The 23,451-nt window shown below is 42.2% G+C and overlaps 1 protein-coding gene across 21 annotated transcripts in view; it reads left to right on the forward strand.

The window, feature by feature from the left end:
- The window catches only part of RYR3 (ryanodine receptor 3), a 644,727-nt gene that overhangs the window by 119,630 nt on the left and 501,646 nt on the right, over positions 1-23,451 (forward strand). For 20 of the 21 annotated variants that reach the window (XM_053280309.1, XM_053280347.1, XM_053280383.1 and 17 more), the window contains exon 3: positions 5,456-5,563. The exons of the other annotated variant lie outside the window; for it this stretch is intronic. In XM_053280309.1, coding sequence (XP_053136284.1) covers positions 5,456-5,563 — 108 coding nt within the window. The remainder of the gene's footprint in view (positions 1-5,455; positions 5,564-23,451) is intronic. 21 annotated transcript variants of the gene reach the window in all.

Here is a 23,451-nt window from a genome sequence, read left to right on the forward strand (position 1 = left end):
GTCTGTATTATGAGAATCTAATAACTTTTTAAATTTGTTCCTATGAATATTTATACTGAGTAATTCTCTATGAGGCTTAGTCTCATGCAAGTGTTCATAGGATTGCAGTCTTAAACTGATCTGGTTTGTTTGCCTCTTATAAGCTTCTATTTCACTTCCCATTAGGGGTGTACATACAGGTTCAATATTGAACTGGTTCAGTTCGATGGTTTGGGGTCAAGCCTAACCACCCTGGTTCAGCTCAACCCCAGACCAAACACCACCCACATTTGGGGGTTCATTGCACATGTATTTATTTATTTTCTCTTTTTCTTTTAACTTACCTCCTCTGGGGGGCTTCTCCAAGGTGGCGGGGCTGTGTGTCCACGTGGGTTCCCCCTCACCTTGCCAGGCTTCCTTTTCCCCGAAATCACCCAATTTGGATGTCTTTGGTACTTTCCAGGCCTGTTCCCTTGTGCTGTGGCCATTTTGGAGGCCACTGCACCTATGCAATGGGACCCTGTGTGGTCGGGTCACCAGGCCAGGCAGGGAGGCCTCCAAAATGGTCACCACACTGGGGAATAGGCCCAGGAATGGCCGAAGACATGTGAACCAGACAATTTTTTGGAAAAGGGAGGGCCGGCAGGGGGAGGGGGAACCTCTGCAGACACCCCCCCGCCACCTTCATTAAGCCCTCGGAGGGGGTAAGTTAAAAGAAAACAAGAAAAGAAAATTAAAAACTGTTTGGAGAACCCCCTCAAACCAAATGGGTGGTGGTGGGGGGTGAAGGGGGCCAAAACCAAACTTGGGTTTGGTTCGAATGAACTCAAGGTGGTTTTGTGCACACCCCTGCTTCCCATATATATAACTAAATCTTTGCGTTGCAGCTGCTGAGGCCTGTTTGCTCAGGTGTCATATATTAATATATGGTTTTAAAAGTTAGTAGTGGTTTTCAGAAGCATCAAAGATGTCTTGGTGGTATAATAATAATTATATGAGGTAGAATTAACTTATAGATGTAAAAGCTGATTACATTAAAGTTGGAACACTGTAGTCATCTAAATAGCTACCTCCACTTGACAAAGTTCTGAATCTTTGGGCTGCCTATACTCGTTTTCTGGTCTTTAATGCTCTTTATTATACCTTCTGGGGGAAATTGTGACTTTTGCAGACTGTAGCTGCATAAAGCAATGAGGAAAAATGGATGTAAAGTTGAGAAATAAAAAGCCCAATTCACAGCACGATACAGACATTGATGACTTTCAATTATCACTCCCCAAATCAGTGATAAAATTTAAAAGGGCAACATTAGTTGGAAGTACTTTCATAATAGGGTGTGTGTTTCATTGAGGACCCTGGGTAGCTAATTAACATTATCCATTTACCATCTCATTATCTTTGCAAGTGCCTAAATGGAGCAGATTCTCATCTGATTCAGATTAATCTGTTGTGTCCAACAGCCTTGCAAAGCTGAGTTATGAGTCAATGATTACTTCTAAAACATCTTGAGATTGTCAGAAAAACACTTTTATTCTTGCTGCATGCTAAAGTGTGAATAACCTTTTGCCAGAAATGGTGTCCATATTATTCAGAAGGTGTTCTCATGACATCTTTAATGCTGTCATATCCTTGCACTGACAAAATCTCACCTAAACCAGCAGAGTTCTGTGACTGCAGCCATAGCGTGAAAATAGGTGTACGTTAAGTGAATCATTGCTTCTTGTAGTTTGGCTAAAGCACATATTTGAATATTCACTCAGTTCTCTGTGTGAACCTGTGATTTTGCATCTTTACCATTCACAAGATTATATAAATCCTGAACGTGTTTGAGAGGGAATTGGTTGGTAAACTGATACAAATACCTGATGCAGATTTCTGGATATTGGTATGACATCCAAATTGATGCAAAAATGAAAGAAAGAAAAAACATTGCTAAAGTGTGCTCAGGATTCTGTAATAGTAAAACTAAGAATAACAAAGGAAACAATAATTTGGAATCAAAGCACAGCAGTAAAGGAAGGGATGGAGGAAGAAAATATAAAATAAGTAAATGAAGGGAAAGATTAGGGCGCTGTACCTTCATTCAACATGACATGTGGTTAACTAGCTGTGTTATTCTGTACCTCTGTACATTGTACAGATTTTATTAGTGTTTAACATAATGTGTGTATAGAACTTTTAATGGATTGTTCCTTCCCTCATTATGTCTATATTACAGCCTTCCATCCCACTCTCTCATCTGGATCCTCTTTTTCAGACCCTCTTGCAAAGTGGAACATACGAAGCTGGCATATACTGAGTCAGACCATTGGTCCATATTGCTCAGTATTGTCTACACAGACTGGCAGCAGATTCTCCAAGGTTGCAGGCAGGAATGTCTCTCAGCCTTGTCTTGAAGATGCCAGGGAGGAAACTTGGAACTTTCTGTATGCAAGCGTGCAGATGCTCTTCCCAGAGCAGCCCCATCCCTTAAGGGGAATATCTTACAAGGCTCACACACGTCTCCCACTCAAATGCAAACCAGGGTGAGCCCTCTTTAGTAAAATTCATGTTTGCCATCACAAGACCAGGTCTCCTCCAACTTCTTCAGTGGTTTGTCCCATATCTTCTCTTCACTGCCACAACCTATACCAACTTAGGACCTATTCCTTGTCCTCATTCAACTTATGTCTAAGCCATTCAAACCCTTGGCTTCCTATGACTTACACCCAGTGTTCTCTCTATTTTTTTTCATCTGTGTTCGGAATGAGTTTTGTTCTGGGCAGCAAGATCAAGACAGTGTGCATGCATGTGCATTCAGAATGGGACCTTCCTGATTCAACCTAAATGGGATCTAAAATTAACTGAGCAGACATCAAAAAATGTGTGAGTACACACACAAGCACAGGCCTTGGAAATAACTGCTTACATCTCCTGTCATTCAAAGTCTCCTTTCTTCTTTCCATTACCTAAGCTCAACATGTAGTTGAACTGGTAGCTCTGTGGCTATTCCTCTTTTTCTTGCCTTTCACCAAGATATGGTTGTCCTTTGGCCTGATGTAAGGTCACTTCTGCTGCAGAGAAGGCACAAGAGATTGCCTTCTCTGCAGGCTGTAACTTCTAAAATATCTTTGAGAAGGGCTTTTAAAACTAACCTCATGATGACTCCACCTGGATGGACTTTGTCCAACTTTCCCTTAAAATCTTTGGTAGACCTTTGGTTCTCCCTGACTTTAAGTCCTGCCTCTGTATTCTTTCCTACACTGTCCTCCAAAGGCAAATGGGCACCACTCCTTGGACCTTTCCCCCTCCCTCCTATCTTATACCACGCAAAGATCATCAGTTATAAGTAATAAACTTGTTTGTTTTGACAGTGTGGTATTAATAATATATATTTAGAAATATAATATTTAGAAATATATAATTATTAATATGCCCCACTTTCAGAAGCAGCACAGGCATGCTTTTCAGGGGTTCGGAAGCTGCACCCTCACCTGTTTTATATACACAGGAATTTGTGCAGTATCGAAACCTTTATCATAGCCTGATTTCCTTTCCTTCTAACCAACATTCTAAGTGTTGTTTGAATGGACTTAATCTGGTTCAGGTGAGTTTTCAACAAATGAAGAAAAACAACAACCATGAATGGGGAATGTGGAGTGAGAATGTCACTAGTAATAAGAAATCAGAGTATTATGTGCAGGTTGAAAAGACCTTGATCTATGTAGCCATAATTAAGAATCATGAAGGCTAGAGTTATAGACACTATAATCAAATTAGCCACGGGGAATGTTTCCTTTCCTATTATGTCACCTAATTAGCCTAGCAAATCCCTTGGCTATGGATATGAAAAACAGGGACATGTTGCTCAAAGCTTTTGTCCTCTGCTTGTCTCACATTGACAATTAGGAAATATTCACAGACATAGCCTTTATAGTATTATAATGTTTTGATATATTTTAAATTCAAATATCAACTTTAATAACATAACCTTCATAGAGTAAGAAATTGGTCTGTAAAATATAGTCTCCCACTAAATGAAAACAAAGAGGAAAGGGCATTTTGTTCAGTTTTGTGTTGTTGACGTCAAACATAGTGACACTGTTAATTCAGCAAGAGAGAATTACTGTGTGCATGCACAGAATATTAGACATAGATTTCTGTTGTTCAGTAGTATAACAATAATGAGCAGTGACAATCTATATTACAAGCACAAATGTATTATTTATATATTAATATTAATAATAACAACAGTCCCCCAAATACGAGTTCATTACTAGCTAGTTTAATTGAATGTCTCAATGTTGGTAATGCGTGAAGAGGTACTCATATTTTAGTATACTTTCCCAACACAATAGAGATTCTGTCCAAAAGAAAATTCCAGTATATGTGCTAAAACAAAACAAAACCATATAAAACTTCTACTTCTGTCTTTTATACAATGATCATTTATACAATGATCAGAAATCTAGCAGCATGTTATGATATGAGTGTTTAAATTCATTGATGTTAGCGGCTGATATACTGTGCAACAGTACATCAGCCTATTAATGTTGCATTTGCACAATTTGCGAAAATCATGCAAATGCAAATGGCATCACACAAGAATAAGTCCATTGGAAACAATGGGCTTATTCTTGTGTAATGCAATTTGCAAAAATGCAACATTACTAGGTTGGAATGCTCTTGTGCGGTATGTCAGCCATTGTTACTAAGCACACTTAGCTGGATGCAAGTTGGATAGCTTATGAAAATAATTCCCTGCACATACAAATTAGCATATTGGAGAAAGAATAGGCTGGAACACTTCTCCCTTATATGACTATTAATATGCAGGGATCCCCCCCCCCACAAGGGGAACCATTAAGCCATCTGATTCTTCACCTTAATCTGAAGTGGAACACTTGGAAATAGTTTTATTACCTCATTTGCTTTTTGTGTGAAATAGGCCTGAATTTACAGCAATAAATAAATACCTGAATTCTGTGTGCCTTGATTAATTAAAGACTGAGCCGAGATAGTAATTAATTTTCATTGTAGAGTTATTTACAACCTGATTCTCGACATGTTTTTTGGAAGTCAATCCCAGTGCAGTTGGGTTTACACCAAATAAGTAAATGTGCCTAGAATTGTAGCCTTAGGCCCATCAGATTCTACCGCCAGGGGAGTCTGGGCAAGATGCAGTGTTTAGAGTACCAATCTAAATGAAATCTTCCTGTAGTTGTCTAAAGCAGAAACAAGCATTTATTTAACTGTGTTTGTATATTGCAGTAGTACTGGGGTGTGTATGTGCGGTGTGTTTTGTTTGTTCTAATATTTAATCTTACAGTGATATTTTCAGAGAAGTAAATATGTAAGAGTCTATTGCAGCAATAACCACAAAGAGTCTTGAGGCACCTTAAAGACTAACAAATATATTGTGGCATAAGCTTTCATGGGCCAGAGCCCATTACATCAGATATAGCACTGATCTTTGCTGCTTGCTTTATTTTTACAGTATGTCCCTCCTGACCTTTGCATCTGTAACTTTGTACTGGAGCAGTCTTTATCTGTCAGAGCCCTTCAAGAGATGCTTGCCAATTCAGGAGACAATTCTAACGAAGGGGTGAGTAAATCATTTTCTTTGTAGTATTGTGAGATGCCAGTCAAAGATTAAACTGCTTCTCTCATCTCCCTGCCTTGATCCAGAAACCTTTCAAAACAGCCAGTTCAGAATGGGGTAAATAATACCTTCAACCTCCTTTTTTATTTAGGATTTTTTTCTTTTTACTCACTCAACATTTTCTAAATCTCAACCTTTTCTGAAGAAATGCCAGGTGCATTTAATTCACCTGGCCACTTCAATAAAATAAAATAAAATAAAAATAATTTTATATGTGTATATATATATATGTGTGTGTGTATATATGTATATGTATATGTGTGTATATATATATATATATATATATATATATATATATATATATATATATATATACACACATATACATATACATATATATATATATATATATATATATATATATATATATGGTGTGTGTGTGTGTGTGTGTGTATAATGCTCACTTCTTCAGAGACCAATTATTATACTACCAGAACGGAAATAGTTGCTGAGAGCTGAAGAAGTGCATCCTTTGAGATATAGCAAGCTTTTGCCAACCCAAAGTATTTGACAGTAAAGTTGCTTTGAATTTAGGTCATGTGTAGAGTAGTGTTACTTTTCCATTAGGAATCACTGGAGCAGAATAGGTGTGCAAAATCCTTTTGTTCAATGGTTTACACTCAAAATCCACCCCTACCCCCACAACTTAAGTATATTTTCCCAAACCTAATTATCCAGCAGCATTTAAATAAATATACCTTACTTGTAAATTAATGTGGTGGTGTGTAGGGTAGAATCTAAAGGAAGTTGAATAGATGGTTAAGCCTCACTGAAATACATGTGTGCTAAGCCAACATGTGAAGACTGCATGAAGATGGTATATAGGAGTCATCTGGTATAGGGATACACATGTGAATAATGTAATAATGTGAATGGGGCTGATTGCATGCGTTTTCCTCATGCAACTGGAATGTTGTCAGGAGGTAAATGATAACTGGGTGGGAAAGTCCTGTGGAACTGTTGCTGCTTATGCAGCTTTGTTGTTCATTAAATGTGTCCCTGCAATGTGGGATTTCATTAGGGATGTGCAAATCGATTCGGGAATAAAACGATTTGTACTCAAATCTACCTGTTTTGGGCTATTTGTGGACAAAACAAATCACCCCTGTGCTAGCTGGCCAGATTCGGACCCAAAACAAAATCGGGGGTGATTCGATTTGGGTACAAATTGAATAGAAAAAATTGATTTGTGCATATCCCTAGATTGCATCATGTGAGGGCAGCTCTCATATTGCTGACTCTTTGTGGGAATAAGAGTCAGTCCTCTTCATTTCAGTGCAATGAGTAACAACCTGATTCTGTTCATTTGTTTTATACACTGTTGTGCAAATGTGTATCTTGTACTTTGCAAGGCAACCCTATACCTATTCATTGGCTTTCTAAAGGAATGGCTGCTTCAGTCTCCATAGCTCCTATGATCCCCAATGCTGCAGAGGGAGAAGGAGTAGACCCTGCTGACTTGTCAGCCCTTAAAGAGCCATTGTGACATGGCACAGGTGTGCTGCAGCAACTGGTGGTATATCATTGACTGTGGTTTCTGTTGCCCTGGCAGTGGGACTGGGGATCGGTTTTGTTATATGCTAATGCTGGTGCCCCATTCTGTGAGCGGCTGAGTGAGTTCAGTAACTGATACTTGATCATGTATGGTTTTTTCCCCCCTGAATCATACCTGCTGGGGGTAGACCAGAGGTATTTAGACATGACAACTTCCCAGCGAAGCACTTAAATATCATTTAATTTAATAAGAGTGAATAGCTTTCTTTGAACTGCACCCTTTATGTTTTGTACTGTGTATATGAACATATAACATTTTTCTTATTGTCATTGAAGTTTGTTTAAAGAGTTGTGTTTCAGTTACTGTATAAGTCACCTGATTACTAGTGATTAGTTGACTGCACATTGTCATATGGATGTGCTTGTACAGGTCATTTCCAGGAAGTTAATACATACATTTTGAATTGTGAGCTTAAGAGGCCTACAGTTTTATCCCTTGGCTTCTGCATAAAGAACCATTACATTTACCTCTATACTTTAAGGCAAGTATGTAATTGTAATTGTAAGCCCAAAGAGACAAATATCATCTTATCTTATCTTATTTATTTGATTTATATACCGCCCCTCCAAAATGGCTCAGGGCTGTTTACAACTAATAAAAACAATTCAAATCAATTTAACAGTTAAAATCAAAACTGAACAAATTAAACAATTAACATCATTTAAACATTAAAAACATTGACATTAAAATCATTTAAAACCAACATTAAAAATTTAAACTATAAATCTAATTAAAAGCCTGGGTGAATAAATGTGCCTTCAACGCCTTTTAAAAAGTTGCCAGAGATGGGGAGACTCTTATTTCAACAGGGAGCGCATTCCAAAGTCCAGGGGCAGCAAAGGAGAGGGCCAGTTCCTGAGTAGCCGCCAACCGAGTTGGAGGCAACTGCAGGCAAACCTCTCTAGATGATCTCAACAGGCAGTGGGGCTCATGGTGAAGAAGACATTCCAGGGCCTAAGCTGTTTAGGGCTTTATAGGTAACTAGTAGACATGAAGCCCATTACATTAACGGGCACTAGAAGAGTTGTGTAGAAATGTTTGCAAGAACAGTCTTTCTTCAAGGGCAAGGTGGGACTGGGTGGGCCGAGTCGCGCTGTGTCTCCGGAGCCATGAGCGCGTCTCCATCAGGTTCAACCTGCCATGTGGGGCTCCACCCTGCTTCTCCCCTTCTGACCCCCACCGGCCTTGAAGTACAAACCATTTCCTCCTCCACCTTCAGGCCCGAACCTCGACCCCAGAACCTGTCTCATTTGCGGGCTGCAGCTCAGCTTTTGTGTGGCTTTTATGATGGCTTGCAAGAGCGGGTGGTGGGCAGCGGCGAGGCGGTGTCGGAGGCGCTGTGCTGCAGGGCTTCGCCCACCACCTGTCCTCCTCCGCCCTTTTCCGTCCCAGCCCTCTGTTCTCCTCCTCGGCTCCCTTCCCACCATTTTCGGGAGCCCTGTCCTCCCCTTCCCTCGTCCTCCTCTTCCTTTGACCCTCCAAAGGGCAGCAGGGCTTCGCCCGCTGCCCGTCCTCCTCCGTCCTCCTCCTCAGCTCCCTCCCTGCCATTTTCGGGAGCCCCGTCCTCTTCCCTCGTCCTCCATTTCAGTTGTTGCCTTCGTTACGGCTGTTACCGGGCAGCATATTGGAATTCTCACAGAATCTCATGAGAATTCCAGCGCGCCACGCATGCGCAGAACACCCGCAAGAGACACGGACGCAGGTACCTTAGGGTTTTATTATATAGGATGACCAGCACCTTGTATTTTGCCCAGAAACGTATCAGCAGCCAGTGTAATTTCTTTCAACACAGGAGTGATATGGTGTCTCCTAGACGATACAGAGACGAACCTGGCTGCCGCATTCTGGACCAACAGCATTTTCCAGACTATGTACAAAGGCAACCCCACATAGAATGCATTGCAGTAATCCAGCCTGTGTGCTATCAGATGTACCACTGTTTTGAGTTCATTCATCTCAAGAAACAGATGCAGCTGGCGTATCAGCCGAAGCTGATAAAAGGCACCTCTGGCCACCACCTCAACCTGGGACACCAGGGAGAGGTTCAGATCCAGAAGCACCCCCAGACTTCGTACCTGTTCCTTCTGGGGGAGCGTGAACCCATTGAGAACTAGCAGATCAATATTGTCTCCCGAGTTCTGACCCCTCACAAGAAGTACCTCCGTCTTATCTGGATTCAGCCTTAGTTTGTTATCCCTCATATCCAGCCCATTACTGCCTCCAAGAAGGCATTTAGGGATGTTATGCCTTCTCCTGATGAGGCTGACATCGAGAAGTAGATTTGGGTATCATCAGCATACTGCACCAAATCCCCTGATGAACTCTCCCAGCGGTTTCATGTAGATGTTAAACAACATCAGAGACAATACTGAGCCCTGAGGGATATGACATTACAAAGAATAACCTGAGCTTTGTAGGGTAGGGAGAAAATTGCTCTTTCGTCCTCTGTAAAGCACCATTTATATGGATGGCATGTAAAAGAGTATAAATAAATAAAAATAATATGCAAAATTTTCCCGACCAATTGACTGATGTATCAATCCATTGATTTTTTTAAAATAAAAGTTAATTAAGTGTCAGAAGAAATGATCATATATTTGAGATAGGACTGTTCATCTTAGACTAAACAAAATAGAGCAGTAAGGGCAAAAGAGGAATAGATGCTTGGGATATTGGGTCTAGGCATTAAGAAAGAGCAGTAGAGGCCATCAATTGGGAAGGAGAGGTAGAAGAATGAACAAGTTTCTTTCTTGTGCTAGTGAAAGCCTTTCACATACCCCATATGGTAATTCCAGAGCCTTTTTACAAGCCTCCTCTTGTACCTTTTTAATGATAGAACTTCAAACACAGGGACGACATGCTCTGCCTGCACTGGATATCGTGTAAAATGCAAGTCACAATCTGAACATGGTCTTGAAGAAAAAGAAAGGGGGGGAAATCCCAAGTAAAAGCTCTGGCCTCCCAGTACATTGCAATCTAGGCAGCAGTTTTCCAAGTGAAATGAAGATATTTTCACAGAAATGTCCTTACCATTTCAGTGAATGGGCAAGTTCTAGTATCTCTGGTGAATGTGACTATGTTGGAGTGGAGCCTGTGTGTGAATGGATCAGTGTTGAGTTCCAGATCTCCCTTAAAAATATCTAAATGTAATTCTCTACAGGAAAAAAGAGATTGTTCCAAAGAACAATCTGCCAGGAACTGATATCTACCCTTCCTGAGATAGCATTTTATGCATATATACAGGCACTGAGTTGGTCAAAATTGTGGGTGAATTCCTTTAACTGAGGGCCAGAAAAGATTAAAACAGAAAATGAGCATCCCCACTTTTATCTGCATTATCTGCAGACAAACCAGCTTATCTAATGAGTTAGACTATTATTATGCATGCAGCTGTTTTGCCCTCTTCAGAAGCTATTTGGTATTCCCCTATTTTAATTTATATATTTTATCATAGGATAAATTTTGATGGATATTCCTATAAACAGAGCACAAAGAAATTCTAACTGTTGCAGCTACATGGCAAGAAGCTGTAATTATGCAAATGAGCTTTCCTACAGCAAAATGTCCCTGCAGTTTTCTCCTTACAGGGCATCTAGAAGGCACCTGTCAAAATCAATGCTAGAAAAAAGTAGAGTTGTGATGGATAAAACCTACATTGGAACACAAGGGCTTTCAGAAGTAGAAAAATAGAACACATAAATATAAATGCTGGCAGCAATTTCCTTTTTGAATAAATGATAAATTATTCTAAACTTACTTCATTATTCTTTTTGTTGTTGTTGTTTAACTTCATTTGACTGGGAATTTTCATGCTTCTTTTGGCTTATTATTATTTAAATATATTTTCAGCATTTTTCTCTTTTTAGTGCATAAAAGTAGTGCATTGATGGGCCAGAAATTGCATATGAAATAACAAATAGAACATATGGGTTCCTTTGGTTGGAAAAGGCCAGAGGGAATTATTTTTAAACATGAAAATGAAGTTGGTCAACAGTATCTTCTTATGTTGGAAATGGCTATAGGAAAGACTTTAGACTTCTTTGAATGATGTATGCCATGGAATGATGCAATGTCTGATTGATTGATTGATTAATTAATTAATTGCCGTCAAGTCAGTGCAGACTCTTAGTGACCACATAGATAGATTCTCTCCAGGATGAAATGACTTCAGCTTGGCCTTTAAGGTCTCTCAGTGGTGCATTCATTGCTGTTGTAATCGAGTCCATCCACCTTGCTGCTGGCCATCTTCTTCTTCTCTTTCCTTCAACTTTTCCCAGCATTATGGACTTCTCAAGGGAGCTGGGTCTTCACATAATGTGTCTGAAGTATGATAGTTTGAGCCTGATCATTTGTGCCTCTAGTGAAAATTCTGGATAGATTTGTTCTATGATCCATTTGTTTGTTTTCCTGGCTGTCCATGGTATCCTCAAAAGTCTTCTCCAGCACCAAAGTTCAAAAGCGTCAATACTTTTTCTATCTTGCTTCTATAGAAAGTCACAGGAAAAACCATTGTCTAAACGATTCTAATCTTTGTAGGTATAGACACATCATGGCATCTAAATATCCTTTCTAAGGCCTTCATTGCAACCCTACCAAGTGCTAGTCTGCAGAGTATTTCTTGACTGCTGGATCCTTTATTGTTGGTGGTCGCTACTAAAAGGCAGAAGCTATCCACCACTTCAATGTCTTCATTAAGACATTGAGCAATTTTTGGAAGGGCGGTATAGAAATCGAATAAATAAATAAAATAAATAATAAATTATCAATTCTGAGGCTGGTTGCTGTATTCGTTGTTATTAATTTAGTCTTCTTTACATTTAGTTGTCCCATTTTTTCGCTGTGCTCCTTGACTTTCATTACTAGAGCTTGCAGATCATCCGCATTCTCAGCTATCAGAGTGGTGTCATCAGAAAGTATACAGCCTTGTCTTACTCCTTTGCCGACCAGGAACCAATCTGTTTCACCATGTTCTGTCTGGACTGTGGCTCCCTGTCCTGTATATAGGTTTCTCATGAGAACAATGAGATGTTCTGGGATGCCCATTTTCCTAAGGATATTCCACAACTTGACATGGTCAACACAATTGAAGGCTTTTCTGTAGTCAATAAAGCACATATTGATTTATTTTTTTGTATTCTTTGGCTTCATCAATTATCCAGCATTTGTCAGCGATGATGTCTCTTGTTCCTTGGCTTTTCTGAAACCAACTTGAACATCTGGCATTTCCTTTTCCACACAGGGAAATCTAATCTGCGTTGGATGATCTTGAGCATTATTTTGCTAACATGGGAAATTAAGGATATTGTGTGATGGTTTGCACAATCTGTTAATTCTCTGTTCTTTGGTATGGGTATGTAGAGTGATCTCTTCCAATCTGTTGGCCACTGTGTCTTTCTCCAAATTTGCTGGCATTGTTTGGTTAATGCCTTGACTGATTCTTCTTCTGTTGCCTGCCATATTTCTGTAGCTATTTCATTAATTCTAGTAGCCTTCTGACTTGGTAATGACTGGAGTGCTGATCTAACTTCATCTTCTCATACTAGAAGTTCTTGCAAGTCAGCAGTAACTTGTAGAGTATCTTGGATGTTGACGAACATGCTGTACAGATTTTCAGGGGCCATTTGTGGAACAGATCATGAACTGTTCATGTGCAAGTTCCAAGTCAAGCTAAAGTGGAAAAACAAAGCTATCCAGTTTCCATAATATGATCTTGAGAATGTACCCACCATTTTCAAGGAGAACATCAGGAATATCTTTGAAGTTCTGAACCTCATTGATAGGGAACCAGAGGAACTGTAGAATGAAATCAAAGTAGTTGTTAAGGACAAATGTGAAAAGAGACTGCCAAAGACCAAAAAAAGAAGAAAGCAAAATGAATGTCAGAACAGACGGTAGCAATTGCCAAGAAGTGGAGAGAAGCCAAAGTCAAGAAAGATAAAGAGCTCAGGAAGGAACTTAATAGGAAATTTCAGAAAGCTGTTAGAAGAGACAAGGAGCAGTACTACAATGACATCTGTAAGGACCTTGAGGATCGAAGTAGACACAGAAAAATAAGGAAAAATTTCCAAAAGATCTCTGAACTCGGAAGGAGGTTCCAACCTCAAATTGGTATGTGATGTCTACATATGCAGAAATGTGTGATTATGTCAAATATAACCTGCATCAACAGATGTGTCTTATTTTCCAAAACTGTGTCCCACATTTCTGCCACACAGCTTGGAACATCATTCATAAACTACTCAAGGATAGGCTTTTGCATTTTGATTCAGGTACAAAACGTTTTGTGCCCGAACATGGCAATTTCGGAGGTTTTGTAACCAAAACAAAATCAAGAATTTAAAACCAGAGATTTGTGTTTCCAAATAAAAATGACTGTGTTTTGGACAGAATGCTTTGTTCTTCGGAAAAGCATTGCAATTGAAATTGACTTCTCTGACTCTCTCCAATCCAGCTGAGGCACTGAGTGATTAGAAGAAGATAAGATATGCAAAAAGCTGTTGAGTATGAATGGTTTAGTTAAGTATGTGTTGTATTCAGTGTGATTGAAATGCAAACTGACCTTGCAAAGGGATTTGGAAGACAGCATTTTGAGACAGAATTACCCAAATATCTTTGGCAGCTCAATGCAATTCCAAAGCTCTTTCGAAAAGCCATGGTATAAATTGTGTGGAGAAGCTTTTCGAGAAGCTGGTTAGAAAAGTTCTGAAATTACACAGGTTTTTCTTTCCAAAGGTTTAGAAAGAATCTCTTGACTTGCTCAGGGCTCTTTTGAAGAGCTATTTTGTTTTTCTTCTGATTTTTATGAGTTATAGTGGTGTCTAAATTTTGTTGCCCAAGTTGAGCAATCTAATGTAATTTAGGCCACAATGTAATTTGGTGGGTCATGATGTCTAAGACAGTGGTTCACAACTTTTGCCATTGCAGGGACAGGTCATCCACATGGGACTACAGGAGACAAAAGGAGGGGGTGGGGAATACCCCTGTCAATCTATTGACATCCCCAGGAATCTTAGTTGCTTCTCTCTTTTTTGTAACCATGATCCATGGTTTTGCACTTTCTTAAATGCAGTGATGATAAATCTAATCAATTCTGAACAGTAGGCTGATTTGTTTGGGCTACGGCTCACTCCACTTCAGTTAAATGAACACTTGAAGCTGTTCCATAGTACCAAGGCAGTTCATTGGTCTATCTTGCTATCTCAAAGGACCTGTGGTCACTGTTCCATGGGGAGAGAGTGTTTTTATTGAAAGATTGCTTGAATCCACATATGGGTTGTGCTGCTGTGCTAGTGCCACAGGGACAGGCTCCCACATGCTGCAAAATTCTTAAATAACTGTACCGAAAAATTAAGTGTCATTGTTGTTCATCATTCTCTTCACTCTTTCTACTTGTTTATGTGGGGCTTCAGGGGCAAAACAGTGGGTTGGGTGGCAGTGCCCCAAGTGTGGTGCACCCAGATTCCAAATAGGGCAAAGGGCTGATTTCTTAGGAATTTTTGAGGTTTACATGTCTTTAAGATTTTTCCTCATAGGGAATAATGGAGGTTTCAGCAGCCTCATAACTCCACCTGGGGGGGCACTGGGATGGCCCGAAGAGAGTGGTGGTGTAGTGCACAGAGGGTGCCAAACACCCCACTGGATTGCTAACCCATTGGGGTACTGGGCTTTGTTGTTTCTGAGGTGTTGAGTTTAGATTCTCTGGTAGGGATGTGCAAAAAATTTCGGGCACAGAACGATCTGTGCCTGAAACGAAAAATTTCGGGTGATTCGGGGCTGAACCGAATCACCCCCGATGTCCCCCGATATTTTTCGGGCATGAGCTGAATCACCCGAATTTCAGACCCGAAAAATTCGGGTGATTCGGTTCATGGTTGATTTTTGGCGATTTTTTAAAGTTTTAGTGACTTTGGGGCAGTTCGGGGGCATAGCATGGGATCTGAGCAAAAGGGGTGGGGTGGGGTGGTAGTGCCTAATGGGTGCAGGCTACCACCCCAAATTCAGGGGGATTGGGCAAAGGGCTGATTTTTGGGAAATTTCTGAAATTTTCATGTCTTTGGGGCAGATTGGGGCAGATTGGGGCAGAAAGTGTGGCCTGGGGCAGAATATTGGGGTGGGGTGGTAGTGCCTAATGGGTGGAGGCTACCACCCCAATTTCAGGGGGATTGGACAAAGGGCTGATTTTTTGAAAATTTTTGAAGTTTTAGTGACTTTGGGGCAGTTCGGGGGCAGAAAGTGGATCTGCCCCAAAGGAGTGGGGTGGGGTGGTAGTGCCTAATGGGTGGAGGCTATTCATAGTAAGTGTGAAAAAGTGAAAGTGGGGTTATGAGAGTTGTTTAATTGAAAAAAATCTCATTTGCTATTATAGAATGAGAATTCACACCTCAGAAGTTTTTTCTGAGGTGTGAATTCTCATTCTAAATTAGATTTTTTTCAATTAAACAACTCTCATGACCCCACTTTCACTTTTTCACACCTCAATTACTATGAATAATATGAGGAAGTAATCAATTTAGCACACTTCACCTTATGAAGACAAACCTCATAAATTCACCAAAATTCACCCCTCTGCCCAATCACTCTGAAATTGGGGACGGGTCATAGTCTCCACCCATTAGGCACTATCTACCAGCCCACCCCACTCCTTTGGGGCAGATCCACTTACTGCCCCCAATCTGCCCCAAAGATACCCAAACTTCAAATATTCCAAAAAAATCAGCCCTCTGCCCAATCCCCCTGAAATTGGGGTGGTAGCCTCCACCCATTAGGCACTACCACCCCACCCCACTATTCTGCCCCAGGCCCCACTTTCTGCCCCAATCTGCCCCAAAGACATGAAAATTTCAGAAATTTCCCAAAAATCAGCCCTTTGCCCAATCCCCCTGAAATTGGGGTGGTAGCCTGCACCCATTAGGCACTACCACCCCACCCCACTCCTTTTGCCCATATCCCATACTATGCCCCCGAACTGCCCCAAAGTCACTAAAACTTATAAAATTAGCCAAAAATCAGCCCTTTGCCCAATCCCCCTGAAATTGGGGTGGTAGACTCCACCCATTGGGCACTACCACCCCACCCCAAAATTTTGCCCCTGGGCCCCTTTTTACCCACCTGAATCGATTCGGATTCGGATTCAGATTAAATCCGAATCCGAACCAAATCAAGGGTGATTCAGGTGACCCAGATTCGGGCACAAAACAGAACAGGGGTGATTCGGTTCGGGTCTGGGCCGAATCACCCGAAAACCCAAATTGCCCACCCCTATTCTCTGGTAGCAAATGAGATTTTTTAATGAAAAACCATGAATCCACTCTCATATGCTACTAGAGAATCTACTCTCAGAACACCTCTAGAACAACAAAACCCTGTACTTCATGGGTTGGCAACCTATGTAGGTGGTTGGCACCCTAAGTGCACTACACCGCCACTTGCTCTGGGCCACCCTAGTGCCCCTCAAGTGGACTTATGGGACTGCAGAAACATACCCTATGAGGAAAATCTGAAACATGCGTAACTTCATTAATTCTTTAAAAATCAGCCCTTTGCCAAATTCTTCTGAAAAAATTGTGGTAGCTTCCTTGTATCAACTGGGCACTATCATCAACCACACTCCACTCTGGGCCACCTCTCCCCCCCACCCCATGTGAAGCTATACTTTTCCTTAAACCTCCATCTTACCCTATGGGGAAAATCTGAAAGACACACAAACTTCAAAAATTCACCAAATATCAGCAGTTTGCCCAATTCCTTAGAAATTTTTGTGGTAGCTTTCACTCATTTGGCAATATAACCCCCACCCACTCTTTTGACCATGTGACCCATTTTAAAATCTGAATTGATTCAGATTCGGATTAATTCAGATACAAAACAAAACTGGGGTGATTTGGAAGGCTTAATTTCAGACAGAATACAAAATGGGGTTGATTCAGATTTGGTACAAATCAAAACAGAAAAAATACAAAATGCGCAACCCTAATCAAGGAGACTCCCAAGCTTCTTCAGATCATTTCTTTATATATGGTTGCAACCCTTTTCATGCTTATCTGAGAATAATTCCCATTTAACTCAGTGATATTTACAGCTTAAGTGGCTGTACAAGAACAGTTGGGACATTGGGGCTACTTTAATGCATATCTCATGGAGGCTACCTCTGTGGAATAACCTGCTGTAGGACTGTCTATAAAGTATATCATACATTTTTAGGCCTTTTCATCTTTCCTGCCCCCATCTTGTTGCATTTTAACCAATGTGAAATCTCTCCTCTCATGAACTTGCTATTCCTTCCAGTTCCCTGCTTGATGGATGAGATACTTTCAGGACACCCTACTTGTAGATAGGTTTGTTTGCATTAAAGCCTCATTCAGGTGGCTTTGTGTTTGAGTGGTAGCGTTAGGCTACTCCGCCTCATGGCAAGTACCCCCATATGAACAACACTCCAGTTGAAATAAACATGAATCATAAAATTTAGAGTTTGGGTGTTTTATCTTATGAAACAAATAATATTGAAATAAATGCATGCTAAGAGCTAGAAATACAGTTTTAACTTTTCCACAGAAGTTCTGCTGAAAACTTATGCACTGATCTGACATTAGTTAGCTCTGCTGTCTTTATGGGCTTAGTGCCTGGGAGAACCTTGCAAACCTTCCAGTCCAGGTTTAGAACATAATTGTATTCCAGCTTATGTTTCTGGTTTATTTAGAAATCCTGGTTAGAATAAGCGAGGATTGCCTCGTCAGGGCTGTCCTTAGGGGATGGCAAGTAGGGCAACTGCCCGGGCCCCGCTTTTGTAACCCCCCTTAGAATTAACTGGAAGGGGGCCCACACTGGCTGATTTGCCCCGGGTCCCACACCCTGCCAGGGCTCTCTAAGGACAGCCCTGCACCTGGTCTGGATGTCACAACAGATCCTGATGACTTCTAAACTGGTGATTCTCTTTATTTAGCAGGGGGAGAGTAACTGGCCCTATCCACCCCCAGCACAGCATCCCTCCAGTGCCTGTTGCTGGTATCTGCCTTATGTTTCTTTTTAGAATGTGAGCCTTTTGGGGACAGGGTTCCATCTTATTTATTTATTATTTTTCTGTAAACTGCCCTGAGCCATTTTTGGAAGGGCGGTATACAAATCAAATAGATAGATAGATAGATAGATAGATAGATAGATAGATAGATAGATAGATAAACCTGGAATGGAAGTAGGATAATTTCTTCTGTCCTGTTGTACCAGGGGATGTGAAGAAAACCAGGATGCAGTCCTGGTGCCACATGATGTCTGAATTGGGCCAATCTAACCTAGTGAGAGTGCATGTTGCTTTCATAGTGAGATGGCAGGGAGAATAGGTGTGGCTTTTCCTATCAGAGAAGGAACTGCAATAGCTGGATTTCTCTTTTCTATGCAGCTATAAAAGGCACACAAGTTCCTTGGGTACCTCCTTCCATGTCTGATACTTCCTTAGCATAGAATGTGAAAGGACTTTTAAAGATAGGACCTAGGTAAGAACTTTGCTATTCTAAATTTGAATAAGCAATTAGCTTATTTCTTGTTAGTGATCCTCTTGTCCGCCACACTTTGGATGTTTGCGTCTTCGTAGACAGGACCTCAGAACCTTCTAGAGCTGTAAGCTATAAGCTTTTTGGCAGTAGCTCCACCCCCTTGGTGACACACATATAGCCCCTCACAGATTACTTCCCTCGGTCTTCTTCCAACAACCGCCGCGATAGCGACTTCAGGAGACCTTCTGCCTCACTTCATGTGAAGAGAGCTGTCAATCACCACCACCAAACAAACCTCCTTACCTTTTCTCTTTAATTTAGTTTTCATTTATTCTGTCTATCTTCTCATGTTTCAGTCATTCTCATTTTATGTCTTTGTCTAGCTTGCCCCTCCCCACCATCTCAAGGTTTTTCTCTTCAGAGATCCTGAGGGAGTATGTGGCTGCTAGAGTCTCTTTTAAGAGCTGCCATTTCAGACAGGTGTGAGGAGTGCTTAACGTGCCTTGGAGACCCAACAAACTGACCTCTGTGCTATTTGCCAGGGCTTTACTAGACAGGCCTGATGCAAACACACTTCCCACCTCTGTGCTTTGCTGTGGGAGGGGGCCCTACATGCTATATTGGCCCTACAAGCCACTCCCACTAGCCAGCTATCCCAGCAGCACTGTACCAGCTCTGGTATGCTGTGCTCTCAGGAATTCAAACAGCCGACACAGAATGAGTCACAGCCAGTGCTGGTACCGAAGACGGGCCCTGTGCTCCCTCTCTTAAAGGGGCAGGTGCTGCTAACACCAAAGGCTTCCTCCTCGGGGCTTAAACCAGCTAAACAAGGGAAGCTGGTGGGTCAAGCTGGGGTGAAGAAGCAACATGGTAAGAATACATAAGAACTTAACAACAGCCCTGCTAGATCAGGCCCAAGGCCCATCTAGTCCAGCATCCTGTTTCACACAGTGGCCCACCAGATGAAGCATCCCAGGGTTTGGAGAGTGGGAGAGGGAGAGCAAGAGGACTTTTTACTTGCCGGGACCTCGGTAGAGAGCCTTCTCAAAATACTATGCTTATGACAGCCACAGAGCACATTATGAATATGTGTGGGTAGAACCCAGTTCTGTGGTATATCACCATGGGCACAGTTATTGGGGACCTGAAAAGAGGGACAGGGCTTACCACTACAGTCGTAGCCTAAGGTGCCATAGGTCCAAATCCAGCTGGGAGAAGAGCTGGTCTTGTGGCATGGGTTGTCTCCGTTGCTGGGCAGGTCCTCTCTGGTTTGCATTTGAATGGTCACTGCTTTCCCACTCCTTCCTTTAATAGGAAAAATAAGGCACCCAAACGTGAGACAAAGAAGACAGCAAGGGTTTACTAAAAAAGACAGCCAGCCACAAAGCACGGAGTGCCACCATCTACCAATCAAGGCTGTGCCAGATACAAAGGTTGACGCCCCATGGGATTTTTATCTGCCTCAGACTCTCAGGATGATGTTGTGTCCTGTGCAAATAAGGACCCAGACCAATCCCCAGAATCCCCAGCTGATCCTCTGGATGCAGATAAGAACCAGTTCACTCCTGAGGATTAGACACCATACTCTGCACAGGTCCAGCGTATGGTCTGGTGTCAGCCTTGGGCATAGAGACACAGCAACTGAAACATGAGACTGCAGATCCTGTGTTTGGCCGTATTCATTTTGTTTCTGCAGCATCACTTGCACCCAGACTCAAGGAGACACAGAGACATTGCTATTGTGGAATTGGTCAATTGTATTGAGGCTTAGTTGTATTGTGCCTACAGGCATTTTAGCTGGGATTGGTTCCTCCCCTTACAGTACGGTACCTAGCAGGCAGGCCACGGCTGTGGCCGCCATCACCTAAATGACTGTGGCGATAGCACCTTGGCTCCAGGCAGCTCCTCCGCTCTAAAGCAGGGGCGCCCTTCTTCGCTGACCTAAGGTCAGGTCTCCACTATCAAATGCCACCCCTCCGATGCCGCACAGCCATACAGAAAGAATGTCACCTGCAGAGAGGTAGGAGTTAAGCAGCATCCCTGATCTGTCAGGCCTCAAGGGATCTGCTCATCTTCTTTGATGTAAAAAAGGTTACCTAAGGTGCCACACCCATTTTCTTAGCTGTTCCCCATTGCACTGTACCTTCCTGTCCGTGACAGAGTTGCCCTAGTTAATGCTCTAGCTAGCTACCTGGAACACAGATATAGCCTGAGGCAGGTGAAAAAAGGCGCACACCATCAACCAATTAGGTGTAGACCCAAAAAATTCCTGCCCGGACCCGAATGGTGACCAGCTAATGCCCAGTCAATATCTGAGGGATGGGAGGGAGGGTTTGAAGGCAAGAGGCGGACTGAAGCCGGCACAAGCGCGCTGCAGGCTCATCCCTTCCGGCCCCACACCGGGAATGGCTGGGACCAATGGGAGCTGGCTCCTGATCCCATGTGCTCCTGAGGGGAGGGCCACAGGCAAATCAGCTGCGCCGCTGATGGAGGCAGCAAGCAGCTTGCTTTTGCCCACTTCAACTTCAAAGAAATTAGAAAACCTCTATAGAGTACACCAAAGTGATTTGCCCTTCCTGTTTTTGTATTCCAAACCAACTCAATAGTTGGGTTGAGTCTTCTCAGCAAGGGGTGAAACAGAAGTTATGATCTACGCCATCAGATCCCGATAGCAAAAAGCTAGATTCATTTGGTAAACAGATATATGCCATTGCAAGCCTTCAGGCACACATATCAAACTATTAGGGTAATATAATTATATATAAAAAGTATACCCCTTTTCTCTTTAAAAAACTTGAACCTTTCATCTGACAGCTTCAACTGGACCAAAAGAATGCTATGACGTTTTTATCTGTAGGCTTACAGACCACCAAGCAACAACTGCACTCTGCCTGCCATGAGGCAGACTGTGATTCTAGGGCAGTGGTGCTGGCAGTGGCACAACGGAGACACACATGGCCATATCAGTCCAGTTAAGCTATGCCCTTGGACCCAACACTCTCAACAAAGATCATCCTACCAGCCATTCTGCCATCATGATCTCAGAAGGAACAGGTATTGACCTTACAGTTCCTTTTGCAAGTCAACTGTGCCAATGCCATTGCAGAAAACCACTCCTAAGACCAAGCCAGCCTACTATAAAAGGGCCTGACACAATCACCACCTCAAGATTCCTCCCTTTCGCAGAAGCATGGTAGGCAATTACTACGGACCAGTGGGTGATGACTATAATTTGATTGGAATTTGCAATATAGTTCCATACACTTCCTACCCTGTCCTGCAACAGGAAGTTCGATCCCTTATCAAGAAAGGCACCTTTCAATCAGTGCACACCAACACAGCCAGGGGTGTGTTGTACTCAAGGTATCATGAAGTACTCAAGGTATTTCATGACCCTGAAATGAGATGGAGGCCTGAGACCCATTCTAGATTTTTGCAGCCTCTACAGTTTTATTTGCTCCCTTCGGTTCCGTATGACCACTCTCACCCGGATCTTACAGTTTCTGCTTTCACAACGACTGGTTTGTGGCAATAGACTTTAGAGACACCTATTTTCATATTTGTATTTGGCCACACCACAGACAATACCTACGCTTCTGCAGTGGGAAGAGAACTTACCAGTACAAGGTTGTGCCCTTTGGTCTGTCCCCTGGAGCTAGAGTCTTTCCCAGTGCATGGTGGTGGTGGTAGTGGCACACCTCTGCCAACAGACTGTCTGTCTATTCCCTTTTTAGATGACTGGCCCTTGGTGGCCAGAATCAAAGAGAAGTTGTATCAACATATCCATCCTATGCTGACCTTTCTAGGCAAGCTAGGATTGTGTGTGAACTGGGAGAAGTCAACATTGGCTCCTCAAGGACCATAGAGTTTCCTCAAGGACCACAAGATCTTAACATCACACATTCATCTTGCTCAGTCCATATAAGAGATGCTGGCATTCATGGCATCCACCACCAGCATCCTTTCTCTATCTAGCACGCCTTCAGATGACGGGGCCACTGCTAACAGGCTATTCAGTGCAGGCTATGACAGAAAATGTGACCACAATGTCATATCTTAACCATGGGGGGGGGGGCCCACACACTTTCCAGCATTGTCGCACCTAGCTATTAGTATCTCGATGTGGTACCTCCATCATCAGATCTGGCTTTCTGCAGAACACATTGCAAGGAAGGGAAATATATGGGCAGGCTCCTTGAGTCAGACACAACAAACACATCCCACAAATGGACATTGGACCTCTCAGTGGTTCAGGGCCTCTTCAACAGATGTGATCATCCATGCATAGACATTTTTGCCACTGAGGAAACACAGTTCTGCACTGGAGTGGGCCAAGGATACAACTCCTTGGGAGATGTGCTTCTGTCTTGGAGCAAGGAACTGCTATACATGTTTCCTCCATTACTACTCCTACCAAGATCAGAGAGGAAGCATCAGATTGCATCTTAATCAATCCCTGGTGGCCTTATCAAGGCTGGTTCTCCACTGCTAGCCATGGCCAAACGTCAGGTATCTGCCTCTACCCAGCCATCCCAACCTATCTTGCCAGAGAGCAAGGATCAGTACTTCATCTAGACATGAAGAGCCTTCATCTCACAGCCTGGAGGATCACCGGCCAGTGATCTGAGACCAGGGGGTCCTGGGTGTCATCTCAACTGCCAGGAAACCTTGGACGCAATGCTCCTACACAGCAAAATGGACACTATTTACCATTTTTGTGTCATTCAAAGGGCTCAACCCCAAAGAGGTCTCATTGGATTTATTTCATACTTTAAAAAAAAGTTATATCT

This window comes from Hemicordylus capensis, chromosome 1, assembly GCF_027244095.1.
Source record: "Hemicordylus capensis ecotype Gifberg chromosome 1, rHemCap1.1.pri, whole genome shotgun sequence".
NCBI lineage: Eukaryota > Metazoa > Chordata > Lepidosauria > Squamata > Cordylidae > Hemicordylus > Hemicordylus capensis.